The sequence below is a fragment of the Oncorhynchus clarkii genome, chromosome 2, assembly GCF_045791955.1.
Source record: "Oncorhynchus clarkii lewisi isolate Uvic-CL-2024 chromosome 2, UVic_Ocla_1.0, whole genome shotgun sequence".
NCBI lineage: Eukaryota > Metazoa > Chordata > Actinopteri > Salmoniformes > Salmonidae > Oncorhynchus > Oncorhynchus clarkii.
The window spans coordinates 15,728,125-15,747,850 of record NC_092148.1 but is presented as its reverse complement, the minus strand read 5'-3'; the positions used below and the strand labels follow the sequence as shown (position 1 = coordinate 15,747,850).

The following is a 19,726-nucleotide window of genomic DNA, read 5'->3' as shown; positions in this document are numbered from 1 at the left end:
GATCAGATGGTCATGTGCAGGTAGAGATACTGGTGTGCAAAAGAGCAGAAAAGTAAATAAATATAAACAATATGGGGATGAGGTAGGTAAATTGGGTGGGCTATTTACCGATAGACTATGTACAGCTGCAGCGATCGGTTAGTTGCTCAGATAGCAGATGTTTGAAGTTGGTGAGGGAGATAAAAGTCTCCAACTTCAGCGATTTTTGCAATTCGTTCCAGACACAGGCAGCCAGAAGCCTTTACACACACATGCCTTAGTATTCCCAGAGCCCCCAACACATGATGACTCTTCCATGCTCTTGAGAACAAACGGCAACATGTTCTCTGTGCTAGGGAAGCTGTGTGAGAAGCTGGACCGTGCGACGCAAGTGGGTGTACCCCATCAGAACTCCAACCGCCTAATGGCCTACCACCAGAGGGAAAGAGAGAACACTCTGAGGGAGGAGGGACCCATAGGGATCCTTAAACACACCTCTGGGAGGCCCTTGACTTTTCCCCCGTGGCTGAAGCAGAGATTGAAGTCTGTAAGGAGTTCACCAAGGCAACAAGACTCACACTGTCCTGGTCAAGCATTTAAGCTCGGAATGTATTGAGTAAATGGAAGGCAATCACGTTTGCAGCCACTGATAAGGGTGGAGAGATGTGGTTTAGTCAGGAATGAGGGGCCGAGGTCAGGTCACAATAACGGACAGTTTATGTAACCTCCTGCCTAGCAATAAAGATGTAATGTTTAGATGGAAGGAGGACACAACACCCAAATCGGAGTATATATACTACCACTGGTGGAAACATGTATTTGCCTGTGCAGCTGTATGACCCAAATGGTGAATAAACCTGGACTGAGCTTTACTAATCGTCCTTGAATTTTACAAGGTTAATTTAGAACCTAACACTTCCCAGAGAAGCAGGTGCATCACCCAGAAAATAAAAGATGAAGGCATGCAGCCTTGGGGGGAACTGTACTCTGCTCAAACCTGACCTGTTCGACTTCGGTGACTCTGCTGTGCTATCTGACTGTAGAAAGCTCCTGAGAAGACGACTGAGTGAGAGAGCCAAAGCATTTTAACTGAATGAGTGGGATGTAGGGTGTGCTAAAAGAGTGGAGCATCAGATGAGGATGATCGCCCATTCAGAGAGAGGTCTCGCAGAATCGCTCCTGCAGATGTAGAGGATGTCCGAAAACACCTGGAAGATCTGCTGGAGGCTGGAATCATCTTGATGTAATGTACCACCAGCCACTTTAAACAATGCCACTGTTATATGTTTACATAGCCTACAGTACTCATCTCATATGTATATACTGTACTCGATACCATCTACTGCAACTTGCCTATGCCGTTCTATACCATCACTCATTCATATATTTTTTAATGTACATATTCTTATTCATTCCTTTACACTTGTGTGTGTATAAGGTAGTTGTGAAATTGTTGGATATTACTGCATTGTTGGAACTAGAAGCACAAGCATTTCGCTACACTCGCATTAACATCTGCTAACCATGTGTATGTGACAAATAACATATGATTTGATTTGATTTAATGACACAAAGAACATCAGTAACATCCTCGTAGTGACAGATCACTTCACTCGCTACGCCCAAGCTTACGCCACTTAAGATCAGGAAGCCAGCACTGTGGCCAGGGTGCTTTGGGAGAAGTTCTTTGTCCATGATGGCCTGCATTCCTGCATAAACTCTGACCAGGGCATCAGTGCAGAAACTTTGAAAGTAGACTCATCCGGGAGGTCCTTCAGCTGGCTGGGTGAAGAAGTCAGGTACATCGCCATACCATCACTTCACCTCATTACAGTGTTTTCTTGCACCACACACATCTCATACTTCCGAGAGTTTTTTTGGTTTGAAGGTGTGTTTTTATATGCCGGCGCTTTACTGTTGCATAGTGTTAAGAGAAGTTACAGCTGAAGGAGTGTCGTAAACTGTGTTATGTGTCAAATTCATTGTGATGCCTAATCTTATGTATAACTTGTCGGGACGTCAGGTTTTCCTAGTGAGGGGTGAATGTAACCCCCTGTAAAGACTGGATTTACTTTATTCTAATTTTGAACTTTCCGCGTCCCTGTACAGAACTGTTCGCATCCACGTACGGTGTGGCGTGAAGTAGATTGGGCGGGTACGTGCGTATTGGATGGAGGTGATCTTGGAGAACAGTGACGGAGTTCGCTAGAGTGTTGTGACACCGAAGTTTATTGCTCAATTTGCTTTTGTTTAATGGGCCGGGGCAGTATGAGTATAGCCAACTCCATTTCACTCGCTATACTTGTTTAATGTTGTGGTTCACCGGATTTGTCATCATCCTCGAGGGACAGACGAACAACATGCTGGCTAGACAAACTAGTCAGTACAGCTAGCTACTCAACCCGCAGCATCCCAGTGATCCTACCGCTACATCATCCCCGGCTGCCTTCAGTTATTGTGCAAGTTACCTCACAGCACCAATGTAACAGTTTTGCTTCGGTCCCTCTCCTCACCACGCCCTGGACTTGAACCAGGGACCCTCTAAACACATTGACACTTGCCTCCCACGAAGCATTGCTACCTATTGCTCCACAAAAGCCACAGCGAAACAACTACAGTACTTCAAGTTCTCAGAGCGAGTGACTTCACAAATGTAAATGTTACTAGCGCGCACCGCTAACTAGCTAGCCATCTCACCAGTGGCGTGCCGTGGGCCTGGGGCCTGGGCCTTCAGTGAGGTCCTACACAGTCCCACCCGAATTAATCCACCTCTTATTACCATCATTATGATGCCATGGCTCTAGACACTATACATTTAGACAGAATCGCTGTATAACCAGGCGTTGTGCCACCTTGAAATTGACATTTTTATTCAGAGAATTGCAGGGGAAGAGTACAATACAGTACAGTTCAACTAATAGGCAATAACATAGTCGAGTGCAACAGAGTTAATATTCTTCTTCTATCCATTTCTGGTCCACAAACTTTGAGCTTTAAGTCCCCCCCCAAAAAATACAGTTCCTGTTTACCCAAAAACATGACACAATCAATGAGTCTTTTCAATATTTCCCTATTTTTCTTCACCTTTTCATTGTGCAGCTCCGTTGCCCTGTGCGCTTGTTCGTTGAGCTGTAGATCCACTCGGTTGTCCCCAAAAGTTTTCAAAAGCACCATTGCTTGTAAGTGCCCAGCCATACTTTGGTGTCTCGTTGCTGCCTTGCTTAGACAACTCAAGTTTGCAAAGCCAGTGTGGCTCCAAACACCAAATCGATCACTTGCAAATGATAGGCATTCCCATCAGTACAGTTTGCAGTGCTTCTCGGAGCCTGTGAGCCATTGATAGCGCTCGTAGTTGGAACTTTGAAAATGGCGAACAAACCCCTTTCCCGCCTGTGACAGGCTTTGTAGCGTCGGCGTCGGGCGACCTCTCCTTACAATGTCTAACTTTTCTTGAAAAGTTCGTCTTGAGAATGGCGTTATAATTATATCCTCGACCAAATCGATATCTTCTCCTCCTTCCGCCATTGTGGGTTGAAAAAACAGCTTAGTAGTACGCAAATTAATTTGTTTTGCCTCTCAATATTGGTAATCCAATCAAAAGACGTGCACGCACTACGCCTGCTAGCTGGCTCCTGTGTAACACTGGAGCCAGCCAGCAGGCGTACAATAGCCAACTCTAAAGCTGATTAGTTGACACTAAATTTTCATTTTCATTCACTTTAAGCTACAAGCGCCCGCACTGTTGATTCTGAAGGCCTGAGGGCCGATTTTAGACCCCTGGCAACACATGATGGCTGAATATGATTGGATAAAAGATCTAACGTAAAGACCAGCCCTCCAAATCTCAACCTGGGGCTGGAAGCAGCGCAACCAAGAGGAAAGCTATGAAATGAAGAGTATAACTCTTACTCTGGGGAATAATTTAATACATATTTGTGGGAAAATATATTTAAAAATATATATATTCTGATGATGTTTAGATCAGCAGAGAAGACATTGCTGGCCCTGAGAGCCCACCACTGCATCTCACACAGGTTACAGTTGTTACACATCACTTCTCTCTGAACTGTATGCAACCATAACCCCATAGAATACATAACTAATGTTTGCACTGAAATAGAAAATGTGACATTTCCAATATAAGGATGTCCATATATAATTCCTCCTAACAGTTTAATTTGTTAAAGGGATTGCTCAACCAAATAAAAAATAAAATTTGTCTTAATGATTGCTATAGAGCAGGGGTATTCAACTCTTACCCTACAATGTCCAGAACCTGCTGGTTTTCTATTCTAGAGTTGAGGGCTATAGAGAGTAGTAAATTGTCTTTATAAAGCAAAATGATCAACAGAGCAATGCGCTTGTCAACAATGCACATATGATTGAATCATGACTCATGTTTCGAAGTTATAGTGTTTGTTTACAATTACATTGTTTACAAACAATGGAGTAAAATGTACTTATATCTTGCATTCTTTTATAAAAAATAATTACATTTAAATTGGATTTAACTAGGCAAGTCAGTGACGGCCTACTAAAAGGCAAAAGGCCTCCTGAGGGGACGGGGGCTGGGATTAAAAATAAAAAATGCAATAAAAATATAGGACAAAACACACGACGACAAGAGAGACACCACTACGTAAAGAGAGACCTTAGACAACAGCATAGCATGGCAGCAACACAACATGGTAGCAACACAACATGACACAACATGGTAGCAACACAAAACATGGTACAAAGATTATTGGGCACAGACAACAGCACAAAGGGCAAGAAGGTAGAGACAACAACAATACATCACGCGAAGCAGCCCTAACTGTCAGTAAGAGTGTCCATGATTGAGTCTTTGAATGAAGAGATTGAGATAAAACTGTCCAGTTTGAGTGTGATGGGGTACGACAGATTACCTGAGCTCCTGAGGCATTTATACATTATACTCTTCAAAAATCAGCATTTATTTAAAAGTCAAGAAATATATGTACCAGTCACAGACCATAGCTTTTAGCTGATATAATTCCAGCTGATATAATGACAGCATTTATTAACATTCCACTTGCAATCAACACTCTCTTGATGCTATACAGAACAAAATATTGAATGTCATACATGAATATGTGCTCTATGCTGCAGGCATGTAAGAAGAACCTTCAAGAGTATATTCACTTTTTTATTTATCTTTGGGAAAAATACTCAGTAGACTGAAATTATGTTAAATATTTAATTTGTCATTAGTATTTCATCTCCAGTATAAAAGGTAGATGCTGAACTGCACAGGATGTTGTAGACTTCTGGGACCATGCTGGAGGACCGAAGCTAGGATCAGACTTAGTAGGTGGCCATGGTGCTGGTCAGCCAGTCATTGAAGATGCACACCTGAAGGAAGAGAAGAAGAAGAGAGACATTAGTGGACACGCTCAATGGGAGGCAACATGAGAACCATCAATCAATGTTTTATAGACTCAATGTCTTTTTATTTTGGGAAACCAAGTGATGTCACAGTGATGTATGAATGTTGATGTTTTCCTCAAACACAACAGGAAAACAATTTTTCTGTCTTACCTTGGCGTAGACACCGGGGTTACCGGGCTCGGCACAGCCGTAACCCCAGGACACAACACCCTGGAGCTCACCGTTGCACACCACAGGGCCACCGGAGTCACCCTGAGAGAGAGAGAGAGCGAGAGAGGGAAGAAGGAAGGCAGAAAGAGAGAGAGAGAGAAAGAAAGAGTTATATACAACTCATATTTCTGTATTAATTGAACTGAAAAAGTACATTTAAAGTCATCATTGTGGTACCACTGAATTGAGGTCAGTGTGGTAAGTACCTGGCAAGAGTCCTTGCCTCCCTCCAGGTATCCAGCGCAGAACATGGCGTTGGTGATCATGCCAGGGTAGGAGTTGTTACAGTCGCTGTAGGACAGGATGGGGATGTTCAGGCACTGAAGCTTGTTCTTGTCAGCGGCTGTAAGGAAAAGCAGAAAAGCAGAAATGGAAGAATGGAGAGAGGGAGAAGGAGAGTTATGGTTATATATAATGTCATTGTGTTTCTAATAGTATATGTTCAATGCCTGTAAACACACTCAGTCACCATAAAGATGACCAACTGGCACATGTAACCTTTGACCCAGGTTCTGCACTCACTGGAGCTCATGGTGTTGCCCCATCCAGAGACGGTACACATGGTGCCAGCGGGGGCACAGCTGCTGGGAAGAGCAACAGGCTGCACGTAGGTGTTGAGGGTGGCGGGCTTGCTCAGCTTGATCAGCATGATGTCATTGTCGAGGTCGTAGGCGCTGTAGTTGGGGTGACGGATCACGCGGGATGAAGAGATGAACTGCTCGCTACCCTCAGTCACCTTGATGTTGTGCTCGCCCAGATGCACCTCCACACGGCTGAAAGAGAGAGAGTTCATGTGAATGTGGAGTTCACTTGTGTCCTTAAGTTTCGCAAAAGTTAAGCTTATCAAATTGTTGCTAGCTGTAATTGACTCAATATGTTGCTAGTAGTTCACTTGGGAGTGTACTTACGACTTGTAGCAGTGAGCAGCAGACACAACCCAGTTCTCATTGACCAAGGAGCCACCACAGAAGTGGTACCCAGAGTTCAGAGACACCTGGTGGGGCTGGGAATAGGCCTTGCACTCATACCCTCCAACGATCTTGTCATCCTCCGTTGCGACTGTAAACAGAGAGCAGGCACATTCTTAACGATATTACCTCAGCTTTTGAGATGGAAAAGCATAGCACTATGATAAAACAACAACAACATATTTCTTAATAACGTCAAAAAAACACATTTGTGATGTTAGTGTCATTACACAGTCCTGTTCTTTTTCTATGGTCATTATTATACTCACAAGCGGCTCCAATGAGCAGAACGAAGACCAGAGAAATCATGGTTGCTGTATGATCCTGTCGATGAAAGGGGTTAATCTGCACCCCTGGTATATATGCAGAATCGGGTGTGCCGCCCCGTTTAATGGAACTGTTTGATTGGTCAAGAGAAATCCAATCAGAGGCAAAAGGTGCATTGCCAAGGTCAGCATTACGACACAGCAGTTTCCATCAAGGATTGGTATAAAGTTGACCCTAAAGGCAGCATGAAGCTAAATATACGTTTTCCTTTTTTTGTGCAGGTTCTTACCATCTGGATTTGATTTGAAATTCTTACAGGAGACATTGATAAATGTACAGTGCACTACAACTGCCAGTTTGAGATGGCCAGTATTCTCTGCAGTTCAGACTGTATCTTGATCTCAACATGACTGCAACACAGCTGTGTGGTTCACACGGTGGTATTCTCTTGGAGAAGTCGACAAACACAGCTTTGCTGCTCACAAGGCCAATTTGAGCTTTGTAAACAAGCAAACTGGGTTTATGGGGTTTTGTTGGAATGTCATGCAAGGCTGTCTTAAAAATAAACTCTGTATACCTTATATGGCCATGAGTTCATTACATAAGTTATACTGTATGCAGTTAATATACAGTAAAACACTCAATGTAAGCACACACTTGGGTAGTGTAATGTATTATATTTGGTATTAACACAAGTTTTAAATAAATAGTTGTACTTTGACAGTAATGGAGGCTGCTGAGGGGAGGACGGCTCATAATAATGGCTGGAACAGAGCAAATGGAAACCATGTGTTTGATGTATTTGATACCATTACACTAATAGAGTAAGGTGCCACGATCTCCTGATCTCACGATCTCCAATTAAGGTGCCATAATCTCCTGTGGTTGACACTAGTCTACACCCCGTCTCAACCCTTACCCATAACTCTAACTTCATGTCCACATCCTGGCTCAACCATAACCCTAAATTTATGTCCACATCCCTAGATGCAGGCAAGGCAGTATTGAATGTGTCGACGTCTGTCACCTTGATAACTCAAATTTCTTTCAACCTATGCACCTACAATGTAAACGTTCATTTATAGACTAGGTTGTGGCAATCTCATGATGGGTATAGGGACATTTGAGTATCATGTAGTAGCCTTAACCTATCGCTGTTACATTAAGATAGGTGAATGGAATATGAATGACAGTCATCCAATATGCTGTAATAGAAATAAGGCCATGCTCATAAAAAAGGATACAACCCTTTTTTTTAAATGTTTTGCCTAAAATTCCATACCGACATCTAACTGCCTGTAGCTTAGGCCCTGAAGCAAGGATATGCATATTCTTGGTACCATTTGAAAGGAAACACTTTGAAGTTTATGGAAATGTGGAAGGAATTTAGGAAAATATAACAGAATAGATCTGGTAAAAGATAATACAAAGAAACCCCCCCCCCCCCCCACTATTTTGTATTTTTTTTGTACCATCATCTTTGAAATGCAAGAGAAAGGCCATAATGTATTATTCCAGTCCAGGTGCAATTTAGATTTTGTCCACTAGTTGGCAGCAGTGTATGTGCAAAGTTTTAGTCTGATCCAATGAACCATTGCATTTCTGTTAAAAATGTGTCAAGACTGCACAAATGTGCCTAATATGTTTATTAATAACTTGCCATGTATAAAATTATGCACACTCCTCAAACAGTAGCATGGTATTATTTCACTGAAATAGCTACTGTAAATTGGACAGTGCAGTTAGATTAACAAGAATGTAAGCTTTCTGCCAACATCAGATATGTCTATGTCCTGGGAAATCTTGTTACTTACAACCTCATGCTAATCGCATTAGCCTACGTTAGCTCAACCGTCCCGTGGAAGGGACACCGATCCCGAAGAAGTTGTGTACTTCACTATACACTGCAACGACATCTACGACCCTGTGCATGTGACTAAGTAAACATCTAATCTACAAAGCTATGGTACAGTAGGCCTTGGGTAGATTGTGTGTGTTCACACACAGCTGTGTTGCAGCCATGTTGAGGTCAAGATACAGTTTGAACTGCAGAGAATACTGGTCATCTCAAACTAGCAGTTTTAGTGTACTGTATCACTGTCTTCTGGTAGAAATGAAGGGCTGGATTTCATCCGTATCGTAGATGGTCACAGAAATTCTGCGTTAAAACTCAATTGAATTTTAAAGGCATTTCCCCCTGTTCGCAAAGTCTTCATTCACGGTAAATGCTGCATATGTCAGCTCATTCGGAAATTACCTTCACATATTAACACTGACCTTGAATGACACTTCCACAATACGGATTGAATCCAGTCCTAAGTCTGGAATTAACTCAATAAACACTGTACTGGGACTAATAAGACAACGTTGACCAATACTTAATGAAAAGGTAGGCCTACATTTTGCAAGGTGATTTGACAGGTTTGAGTCTCATTCACATAGACGTTGGTCTTGGACACAGAGCTAGGATCAGTTGACCCTTCCCGTATCTTAACCTTCCCCAGTGAGTGGTGAGGATGCACAACTTTCCAACATTTACAGCTTGATGCTACCTGCTGTATTATTTGCTCACCAGAGAACCTTTTAAATCTGATTAGAGATCTCGACATATCAAACAGTTCCATGAAACTGTGAGGTACATAAACCAGGGGTGCAGGTTAACCCCTTTCATCGACAGGATGACACAGCAACCATGATTTCTCTGGTCTTTGCTCTGCTCATCGGAGCAGTGTAAAAATTGGCATAGAGGACTGTGTTGACACTAACATCACAAATGTGTTAATTTTACGTTATTAACAAATGTTATTCCACTTTTATGATAGTATTATGCCTTTTTTAATATACTCAAAAGGTGAGGAAATATAGCTAAGAATCTGCCTGCTCTCGGTTTCCAGTCGCAATGGAGGACGAAAAGATCGAAGGTGAGTGCAAGACAAGCCGTACTCCCAGCACCATCAGGTATCTCTGCAGTCTGGGTAACACTTCTGTGGTGGCTCCCTGATCTCCAGCACATGGTGGTGCCTGCTGCTCACTGCTACAAGTCGTAAGTATCATGTGAACTACTTCCAATATATTGTGTACACCCCTGTCTAGCGTATTTTGTTCTGTCAACATCTAGGAAAGTTAACCTAATATTATACTGTTTCCATCAGGCCTGTTGGGAGTTTTTTTATCCGACACGTACTTTACTTGCAAAATAATGTTTGGATGGAAACATGGTTAGTGACAATCAAATTTTGGCTAAACTAAAGGACATAGTTTTAGAGTTTGTATTTAACTAAGTTAATTAATTAGACTTCTCTCTCTCATTTGTTTATTTAATTGAACTTTTATTAACTAGGCAAGTCAGTTAATAACAAATTCTTATATTACAATGACGACCTACTCCAAACCCTCCCCTAACCCAGACGACACTGTGCTAATTGTCCGCTGCCCTATGTGACTCCTGATCACGGCCAGTTGTGATACAGCCCGGGATCGAACCAGGGTCTGTAGTGACACCTCTAGCACTGAGATGCAGTGCCTTAGACTGCTGCGCCACTTAGGAGTATTCATAGAATCTTCTGATCTTCTCATGTGGAGGTGCGTCTGGGCGAGCACAACATCAAGGTAACTGAGGGTAGCAAGCAGTTCATCTCTTCATCCCGCGTGATCCGTCACCCCAACTACAGCACCATGAGCTCCAGTGAGTACAGAACCTGGGTCAAAGGTTACATGCGCCAGTTGGTCATTTTCATGGTGACTGAGTGTTTTCAGGCATAGAAATTGTACTATTAGGAACACAATATCCTCTCTTTCTCTCTCATTCTCTCTCAGCAACAAGCCGCAGTGCCTGAACATCCCCATCCTGTCCTACAGTAACAACTCCTACACTGGCATGATCACCAATGCCATGTTCTGTGCTGGATACCTGGAGGGAGGCAAGGACTCTTGCCAGGTACTTACCACACTAATCTCAAATCAGTGATACCACAATGATGACTTGAAATGTACTTTTTCAGTTAAATTAATACAGAAATATGAGTTGCATATAACTTGATGGTACATATACTAATGGTCTGTTTTATATATTAAAATCAAAATGTATTTGTCACATGCGCCGAATACAACAGGTAGACAGGTAGGTAGACCTTACAGTGAAATGCTTACTTACAAGCCCTTAACCAACAACGCAGTTTTAAGAAAACACCTAAAAAAAGTAAGAGATAAGAATAAGCAGTAAAATAACAATAGCGGAGCTATATACAGTGGGTACCGGTACAGAGTCAATGTGCAGGGGCACCGGTGTCGAGTAATTGAGGTAATATGTACATGTATGTAGAGTTATTAAAGTGACTGTGCATAGATAATAACAGAGAGTAGCAGCAGCGTAGAAGAGCAAGGGGGGGCAATGCAAATAGTCTCGGTAGTCATTTGATTAGATGTTCAGGAGTCTTATGGCTTGGGGGTAGAAGCTGTTTAGAAGCCTCTTGGACCTAGGACTTGGCGCTCCAGTACCGCTTGTCGTGCGGTAGCAGAGAGAACAGTCTATGACTATGGTGGATGGAGACTTTGAAAATGTTTAGGGCCTTCCTGTGACTCCCCCTGGTGTAGAGGTCCTGGATGGCAGGAAGCTTGGCCCTGGTGATGTACTAGGCTGTACGCACTACCCTCTGTAGTGCCTTGCGGTCTGAGGCCAAGCAGTTGCCATAACAGGCAGTGATGCAACCTGTCAGGATGCTCTCGATGGTGCATCTGTAAAACCTTTTGAGGATCTGAGGACCCATGCCAAATCTTTTCAGTCTCCTGAGGGAGAATAGGTTTTGTTGTGTCCTCATCACGACTGTCTTGGTGTGCTTGGACCATGTTAGTTTGTTGGTGATGTGGACGCCAAGGAACTTGAAGCTCTCAACTTGCTCAGTCCTCCTTTTCCTGTAGTCCACAATCATCTCCTTTGTCTTGATCACGTTGAGGGAGAGTTTGTTGTCTTTGCACCCCATGGTCAGGTCTCTGACCTCCTCCCTATAGGCTGTCTCATCATTGTTGGTGATCAGGCCTACCCCAGTTGTGTCATCGGCAAACTTAAAGATGTTGTTCGAGTCGTGCCTGGCCGTAGAGTCATGAGTGAACAGGGAGTGTAGGAGGGGACTGAGCACGCACCCCTGAGGGGCCCCCGTGTTGAGGATCAGTGTGGCAGATGTGTTGTTACCTACTCTTACCACCTGGGGGCAGCGGTCAGGAAGTCCAGGATCCAGTTGCAGAGGGAGGTGTTTAGTCCTAGGGTCCTTAGCTTCGTGATTAGCTTTGAGGGCACTATGGTGTTGAACGCTGAGCTGTAGTCAATGAATAGCATTCTCACATAAGTGTTCCTTTTGTCCAGGTGTGAAAGGGTGTGTGGAATGCAATAGAGATTTCATCATTCGTGGATCTTTTGGGGTGGTATGCAAATTGGAGTGGGTCTAGGGTTTCTGGGATAATGATGTTGATGTGAGCCATGACCAGCCTTTCAAAGCATTTCATAGCATTTCATGGCTACAGACGTGAGTGCTACAGGTCGGTAGTGAAGACATTTGCCAGTTAGTCAACACATGCTCAGAGTAAACGTCCTGGTAATCCATCTGGCCCTGCGGCCTTGTGAATGTTGACCTGTTTAAAAGGTCTTACTCACATTGGCTGTGGAGTGCGGGATCACACAATCATCCAAAACAGCTGATGCTCTCATGCATGTTTCAGTGTTACTTGCCTCGAAGCGAGCATAGAAGTTATTTAGCTTGTCTGGTAGCCTCGTGTCACTGGGCAGCTCTCGGCTGTGCTTCCCTTTGTAGACTGTAATAGTTTACAAGCCCTGGCACATCCGTTGAGCGTCGGACCTGATGTTGTACGGTTCAATCTTAGCCCTGTATTGATGCTTTGCCCGTTTGATGGTTCATCGGAAGACATTGCGGGATTTCTTATAAGCTTCCGGGTTAGAGTCCCGCACCTTGAAAGCGGCAGCTCTACCCTTTTGTTCAGTCCAAATGTTGCCTGTAATCCATGGCTTCTGGTTGGGGTATGTACATACAGTCACTGTAGGGACAACACGTTATGAATTAACTTATTGATGAAGCCAGTGACTGATGTGGTGTACTCCTCAATGCCATCGGAAGAATCCCAGAACATATTCCAGTCTGTGCTGGCAAAACAGTCCTGTAGTTTAGCATCTGCTTCATCAGCTTCACCACTTTTTTTATAGGCCGAGTCACTGGTGCTTCCTGCTTAAATTTGAGCTTGTAAGCAGGAATCAGGAGGGTAAAATGATGGTCAGGTTCACCAAATGGAGGGCGAGGGAGAGCTTTGTACGCATCTCTGTGTGTGGAGTAAAGGTGGTCTAGAATTATTTTTAACATGCTGATAGACATGAGGCAAAACTGATTCCCTGCAGTCCCTGGCCACTAGGAGCACCGCCTCTGGATGATAGTTTTCATGTTTGCTTATGGCGGTATACAGTGCTGTTTTAGTGCCAGCGTCGGTTTGTGGTAGACAGTTACGAAAAATACAGATGAAAACTCTCTAGGTAGATAGTGTGGTCTACAGCTTACCATGAGATACTCTACCTCAGGCGAGCAAAACTTTGAGACGTCCTTAGATATCATGCACCAGCTGTTGTTTACAAATATACATCGGCCCAGTGTCTTACCAGAGGCTGCTGTTCTGTCCTGCCGATAGACTATAACCCGTCAGCTGTATGTTATTAATATTGTCGTTCAGCCACGACTCGGTGAAACATAAGATATTACCGTTTTTAATGTCCCATTGGTAGGATAAATGTGCTTTCAGTTCGGCCCATTTATTTTCCAGCGATTGAACGTTGGATAACATTACAGATGGCAAAGGCAGATTAGGCACTCATCGCCTGATCCATGGGTGCCTGATCCTCAAGGCACCCAATATCTTTCTGCGAAATCTGTTTCTTTCTCCAGTGAATGATGGGGATGAGGGCCTGTTCGGGTGTTTGGAGTATATCCTTCCCGTCCAACTCATTAAGAATGTGAAATGTCAGAATAATAGTAGAGAGAATAATTTATTTAAGTTTTTATTTATTTCATCACATTCCCAGTGGTTCAGTAGTGTACATACACTCAATTAGTATTTGGTAGCATTGCCTTTAAATTGTTTAACTTGGGTCAAACATTTTGGGTAGCCTTCCACAAACTTCACACAATAATTTGGGTGAATTTTGGCCCATTCCTCCTGACAGAGCTGGTGTAACTGAGTCAGGTTTGTAGGCCTCCTTGCTCGCATACACTTTTTCAGATCTGCCCACAAACTATCTATAGGATTGAGGTCAGGGCTTTGAGATGGCCACTCCAATACCTTTACTTTGTTGTCCTTAAGCCATTTTGCCACACCTTTGGAGGTATGCTTGCGGTCATTGTCCATTTGGAAGACCCATTTAAATATACAGTGCCTTGCGAAAGTATTCGGCCCCCTTGAACTTTGCAACCTTTTGCCACATTTCAGGCTTCAAACATAAAGATATAAAACAGTATTTTTTTTGTGAAGAATCAACAACAAGTGGGACACAATCATGAAGTGGAACGACATTTATTGGATATTTCAAACTTTTTTAACAAATCAAAAACTCAAAAATTGGGCGTGCAAAATTATTCAGCCCCCTTAAGTTAATACTTTGTAGCGCCACCTTTTGCTGCGGTTACAGCTGTAAGTCGCTTGGGGTATGTCTCTCAGTTTTGCACATCGAGAGACTGACATTTTTTTCCATTCCTCCTTGCAAAACAGCTCGAGCTCAGTGAGGTTGGATGGAGAGCATTTGTGAACAGCAGTTTTCAGTTCTTTCCACAGATTCTCGATTGGATTCAGGTCTGGACTTTGACTTGGCCATTCTAACACCTGGATATGTTTATTTTTGAACCATTCCATTGTAGATTTTGCTTTATGTTTTGGATTATTGTCTTGTTGGAAGACAAATCTACGTCCCAGTCTCAGGTCTTTTGCAGACTCCATCAGGTTTTCTTCCAGAATGGTCCTGTATTTGGTTCCATCCATCTTCCCATCAATTTTAACCATCTTCCCTGTCCCTGCTGAAGAAAAGCAGGCCCAAACCATGATGCTGCCACCACCATGTTTGACAGTGGGGATGGTGTGTTCAGCTGTGTTGCTTTTACGCCAAACATAACGTTTTGCATTGTTGCCAAAAAGTTCAATTTTGGTTTCATCTGACCAGAGCACCTTCTTCCACATGTTTGGTGTGTCTCCCAGGTGGCTTGTGGCAAACTTTAAACGACACTTTTTATGGATATCTTTAAGAAATGTCTTTCTTCTTGCCACTCTTACATAAAGGCCAGATTTGTGCAATATACGACTGATTGTTGTCCTATGGACAGAGTCTCCCACCTCAGCTGTAGATCTCTGTAGTTCATCCAGAGTGATCATGGGCCTCTTGGCTGCATCTCTGCATCAGTCTTCTCCTTGTATGAGCTGAAAGTTTAGAGGGACGGCCAGGTCTTGGTAGATTTGCAGTGGTCTGATACTCCTTCCATTTCAATATTATCGCTTGCACAGTGCTCCTTGGGATGTTTAAAGCTTGGGAATTCTTTTTGTATCCAAATCCGGCTTTAAACTTCTTCACAACAGTATCTCGGACCTGCCTGGTGTGTTCCTTGTTCTTCATGATGCTCTCTGCGCTTTTAACGGACCTCTGAGACTATCACAGTGCAGGTGCATTTATACGGAGACTTGATTACACACAGGTGGATTGTATTTATCATCATTAGTCATTTAGGTCAACATTGGATCATTTAGAGATCCTCACTGAACTTCTGGAGAGAGTTTGCTGCACTGAAAGTAAAGGGGCTGAATAATTTTGCACGCCCAATTTTTCAGTTTTTGATTTGTTAAAAAAGTTTGAAATATCCAATAAATGTCATTCCACTTCATGATTGTGTCCCACTTGTTGTTGATTCTTCACAAAAAAAATACAGTTTTATATATTTATGTTTGAAGCCTGAAATGTGGCAAAAGGTCGCAAAGTTCAAGGGGGCCGAATACTTTCGCAAGGAACTGTATATATAACATTACCTTTATTTAACTAGGCAAGTAAGTTAAGAACAAATTCTTATTTTCAATGATGGCCTGGGAACAGTGGGTTAACTGCCTTGTTCAGGGGCAGAATGACAGATTTTTACCTTGTCAACTCCAGGTTTCAATCATGCAAACTTTTCGGTTAATAGTCCAACGCTCTAACCACTAGGCTACTTTCCCCCCAATTTGCAACTAAGTTGTCAATTTTTTTATTTTGTTTCATCAGACCAGAGGATATTTCTCCAAAAAGTATGATCTTTGTCCCCATGTGCAGTTGCAAAGTGTAGTCTGGCTTTTTTATGGCAGTTTTGGAGAAGTGGCTTCTTCCTTGCTGAGCAGCCTTTCAGGTTATGTTAATATAGGACTCATTTTTACTGTGGATATAGATATTTTTGTACCCGTTTCCTCCAGCGTCTTCACAGGGTCCTTTGCTGTTGTTCTGGGATTGATTTGCACTTTTCGCACCAAAGCACATTCATCTCTAGGAGACAGAACGCGTCTCCTTCCTGAGCGGTATGACGGCTGCGTTATCCCATGGTGTTTATACTTGTGTACTATTGTTTGTACAGATGAACGTGGTACTTTCAGGCATTTGGAAACTGCTCCTAAGGATGAACCAGACTCGTGGAGGTCTACAATTTTTTTCGGAGGTCTTGGCTGATTTCTTTTGATTTTCCCCATGATGTCAAGCAAAGAGGCACTGAGTTTGATGGTAGGCCTTGAAATACATCCACAGGTACATCTCCAAATGACTCAAATTATGTAAATTAGCCTAACAGAAGCTTCTAAAGCCATGACATAATTTTCTGGAATTTTCCAAGCTGTTTAAAGGCACAGTCAACTTAGTGTATGTAAACTTCTGACACACTGGAATTGTGATACAGTGAATTCTAAGTGAAATAATCTGTCTGTAAACAATTGTTGGACAAATTACCTGTGTCATGCACAAAGTAGATGTCCTAACCAACTTGCCAAAACTATAGTTTGTTAACAAGAATTTTGTGGAGTGGTTGAAAAATGAATTTTAATGACTCCGACCTAAGTGTATGTAAACTTCCGACTTCAACTGTACCTGAAATATCCTATGTGCTTATAGATGAGTAAGACTTACATTTAATGAATACATTCAATGTGTATTGGTACAGCAAGCTGCCTCACCCTACAGAAACAGGAGATAGGCTCCTGTTCCTATGAGCCGTTCCGGCTCGCACTCGCCAATGCATGTACAAGGTTATTTACATGTCTGTCATGGTTTAACAACATCCTATCATCCAGATTATATCATGCAGTTCACTTCACCTGCACCCCAAGGCTCAGCACAGAACACCATCAAGTGATACTTTCCTTTCCCTCTTTCTCCCTAAGCTGTGTGGAGGTGTGTCTGGGCGAGAACAACGTTGACAGGACTGAAGGTAAGGAGCAATTCATCACTTCTTCCCACGTCATCCCCCACCCCAACTACAGCTCCTACAACATCAACAATGACATCATGCTGATCAAGCCCGCCACCCTCAACACCTACGTGCAGCCTGTTGCTCTGCCCAGCAGCTGTGCCCCCGCGGGCACCATGTGTACCGTCTCTGGATGGGGCAACACCATGAGCTCCTGTATTTTGGGGCTCTGTTGTAAAATATACTTGGTCAGGTAACCATTGCCAGTGTTAAAATGTAAATGATCCATAATTGGCATGTTCTGCCTTTAATTTCCCCTTCTTTCTATCCATTCTTTCATTTTTCATCCATCCTTACAGCCACCGATAGCAACAAGCTACAGTGCCTGAACCTCGCCCTCCTGTCCTTCAACGTCTGTAACAACGCCTACCCTGGCATGATCACTAACGCCATGTTCTGTGCTGGATTCCTGGAGGGAGGCAAGGACTCTTGCCAAGTACTACTGACCAGCTTATCAAAACTATTAAATCAAATCAAATCTTATTTGTCACATACACATGGTTAGCAGATGTTAATGCGAGTGTAGCGAACTGCTTGTGCTTCTAGTTCCGACAGTGCAGTAATAACAAACGAGTAATCTAACCTAACAATTCCACAACTACTACCTTATACACACAAGTGTAAAGGGATAAAGAATATGTACATAAAGATATATGAATGAGTGATGGTACAGAACAGCATAGGCAAGATACAGTAGATGGTATAGAGTACAGTATATACATGAGTAATGTAGGGTATATAAACATAAAGTGGCATAGTTTAAAGTGGCTAGTGATACATGTATTACATAAAGATGGCAAGATGCAGTAGATGATATAGAGTACAGTATATACATATGAGATGAGTAATGTAGGGTATGTAAACATTATATTAAGTGGCATTGTTTAAAGTGGCTAGTGATACATTTTTTACATCCATTTTTCCATTATTAAAGTGGCTGGAGTTGAGTCAGTATGTTGGCAGCAGCCACTCAATGTTAGTGGTGGCTGTTTAACAGTCTGATGGCCTTGAGATAGAAGCTGTTTTTCAGTCTCTCTGTCCCTGCTACTGACCTCGCCTTCTGGATGATAGCGGGGTGAACAGGCAGTGGCTCGGGTGGTTGTTGTCTGACCGAAAATACAGTATAGAGAAACAGTGAAGTAACAGTGTCTCTCTCTCAGGGTGACTCCGGTGGCCCCGTGGTGCGCAACGGTCAGCTTCAGGGTATTGTGTCCTGGGGATAGGGCTGTGCCCAGCACTGATAACCACGGTGTCTATGCCAAGGTAAGAATATAGGCTTCTGCTGCTAAGTTTGTGGGATAAAGCCTTTATTAGACCACTGGCTCATCCCTGTCACAACTACATGTTTCTAACTTCAATAATACCAACTTCACCCCAGCTCCAATACCAACTTCATCCCAGGTTTACAGTGACTTGGCCCTGTGTACACTGATGTCTCCCTTCTCCTTCTCTAGGTGTGCATCTTTAATGACTGGCTGACCAGCACAATGGCCACCTACTAAGTCTGATCCTAGCTTTGGTCATTCAATAGTCCCACACCTCTACAACATCCTGTGCAGTTCAATATCCACATGTTTTCATGACAAATAAAGCATTTAACACGAAATACTTTTTTTCCTGTTGTGTTTGTACTCTCACTGTCCTTAGAAATCTTTGTAAAGGTCTTTCTATCTTCTCATGTCAAGTAGTTTTACTAGTAAACACTAGAGAAACTAGTAACCACTAGCAAATTGTTAAAGTATGGATCAAGAATATACTGTTTTTCTTTCTAAAGGATACAGGGGGTAAATTCATTGTGTCATGGTACCCTACCGTAACCATTTGATTTGTATCAATACAGCAAGATACAACAAGGTACATTATTGATTACATTGATTTGTTTCTATAGTTGTGTATTGATGCGTTGCTGCTCACAATAGCTGATGTACGGATGTTAAAAGTGTGGCATAATTTCTCCTCCTTCTTACCCATTTAGAGTATTGTCTCTGAGAGCTGTGTTGCTACTGAAATACTGTGTGGTGCAACATGAATATGGTTGGATCTTACATAATGTTTGTATATTGGGTTGCATGATTTAGAGTCAATACCCCTTGAATGTGCATCAGTCAGACTGAGTCCAGATGCTAAATACTGTACTTCAATATTCACAGTCAGAGATTTTGTAACCTCCATTATTGAGAGGAACAATCAGAGGTATCAGAGTTCCCAAACATTCAGGGCTTAGCCCTGGGCCATCACAGGACAATATCTGCATATTAATGAATAAGAAGTGCTTGGCTATAAATATCTATTATAAGGTTGTAATTCACTTCAGGAAATATGAAAGCCATACACTAGGGGAGAGTGGGGTAAGTTGAGCCACCCTTATTTCTAGGAAACCAT

The 19,726-nt window shown here is 42.7% G+C and overlaps 1 protein-coding gene and 1 pseudogene across 2 annotated transcripts; one reads left to right on the top strand and one right to left on the bottom strand.

Annotated features, from left to right (window-relative positions):
* Positions 1–5,183: 5,183 nt before the first annotated feature.
* On the bottom strand, positions 5,184–6,897 carry LOC139422714 (trypsin-2). Of its 2 annotated transcripts, XM_071174020.1 has the most exons (6): positions 6,836–6,897; positions 6,507–6,657; positions 6,121–6,371; positions 5,805–5,941; positions 5,539–5,640; positions 5,184–5,352 (listed from the first exon to the last, which is right to left on the bottom strand). In XM_071174020.1, exons 1-6 carry the CDS (start codon positions 6,873–6,875, stop codon positions 5,305–5,307), a joined length of 729 nt encoding a protein of 242 aa, XP_071030121.1. In that variant the 5' UTR covers positions 6,876–6,897; the 3' UTR covers positions 5,184–5,304. The 2 variants fall into 2 exon arrangements, with proteins under 2 accessions (XP_071030121.1, XP_071030111.1); XM_071174010.1 differs by lacking the exon at positions 5,184–5,352 and having other exon boundaries at positions 5,473–5,640.
* A 2,628-nt stretch (positions 6,898–9,525) lies between these two features.
* On the top strand, positions 9,526–18,846 carry LOC139422720 (trypsin-1-like; annotated as a pseudogene).
* The last annotated feature ends 880 nt before the right edge of the window (positions 18,847–19,726 follow it).

Excerpts from the sequence above, each read along its gene's own strand:
- LOC139422714 (XM_071174010.1), bottom strand. The coding sequence starts at position 6,875 with ATGATTTCTCTGGTCTTCGTTCTGCTCATTGGAGCCGCTT. Across the intron at positions 6,658-6,835 it reads TCTGCTCATTGGAGCCGCTT|TCGCAACGGAGGATGACAAG; the intron begins GTGAGTATAATA and ends CTCTGTTTACAG. Across the intron at positions 5,942-6,120 it reads GGGCAACACCATGAGCTCCA|CCGCTGACAAGAACAAGCTT; the intron begins GTGAGTGCAGAA and ends TTTTCCTTACAG.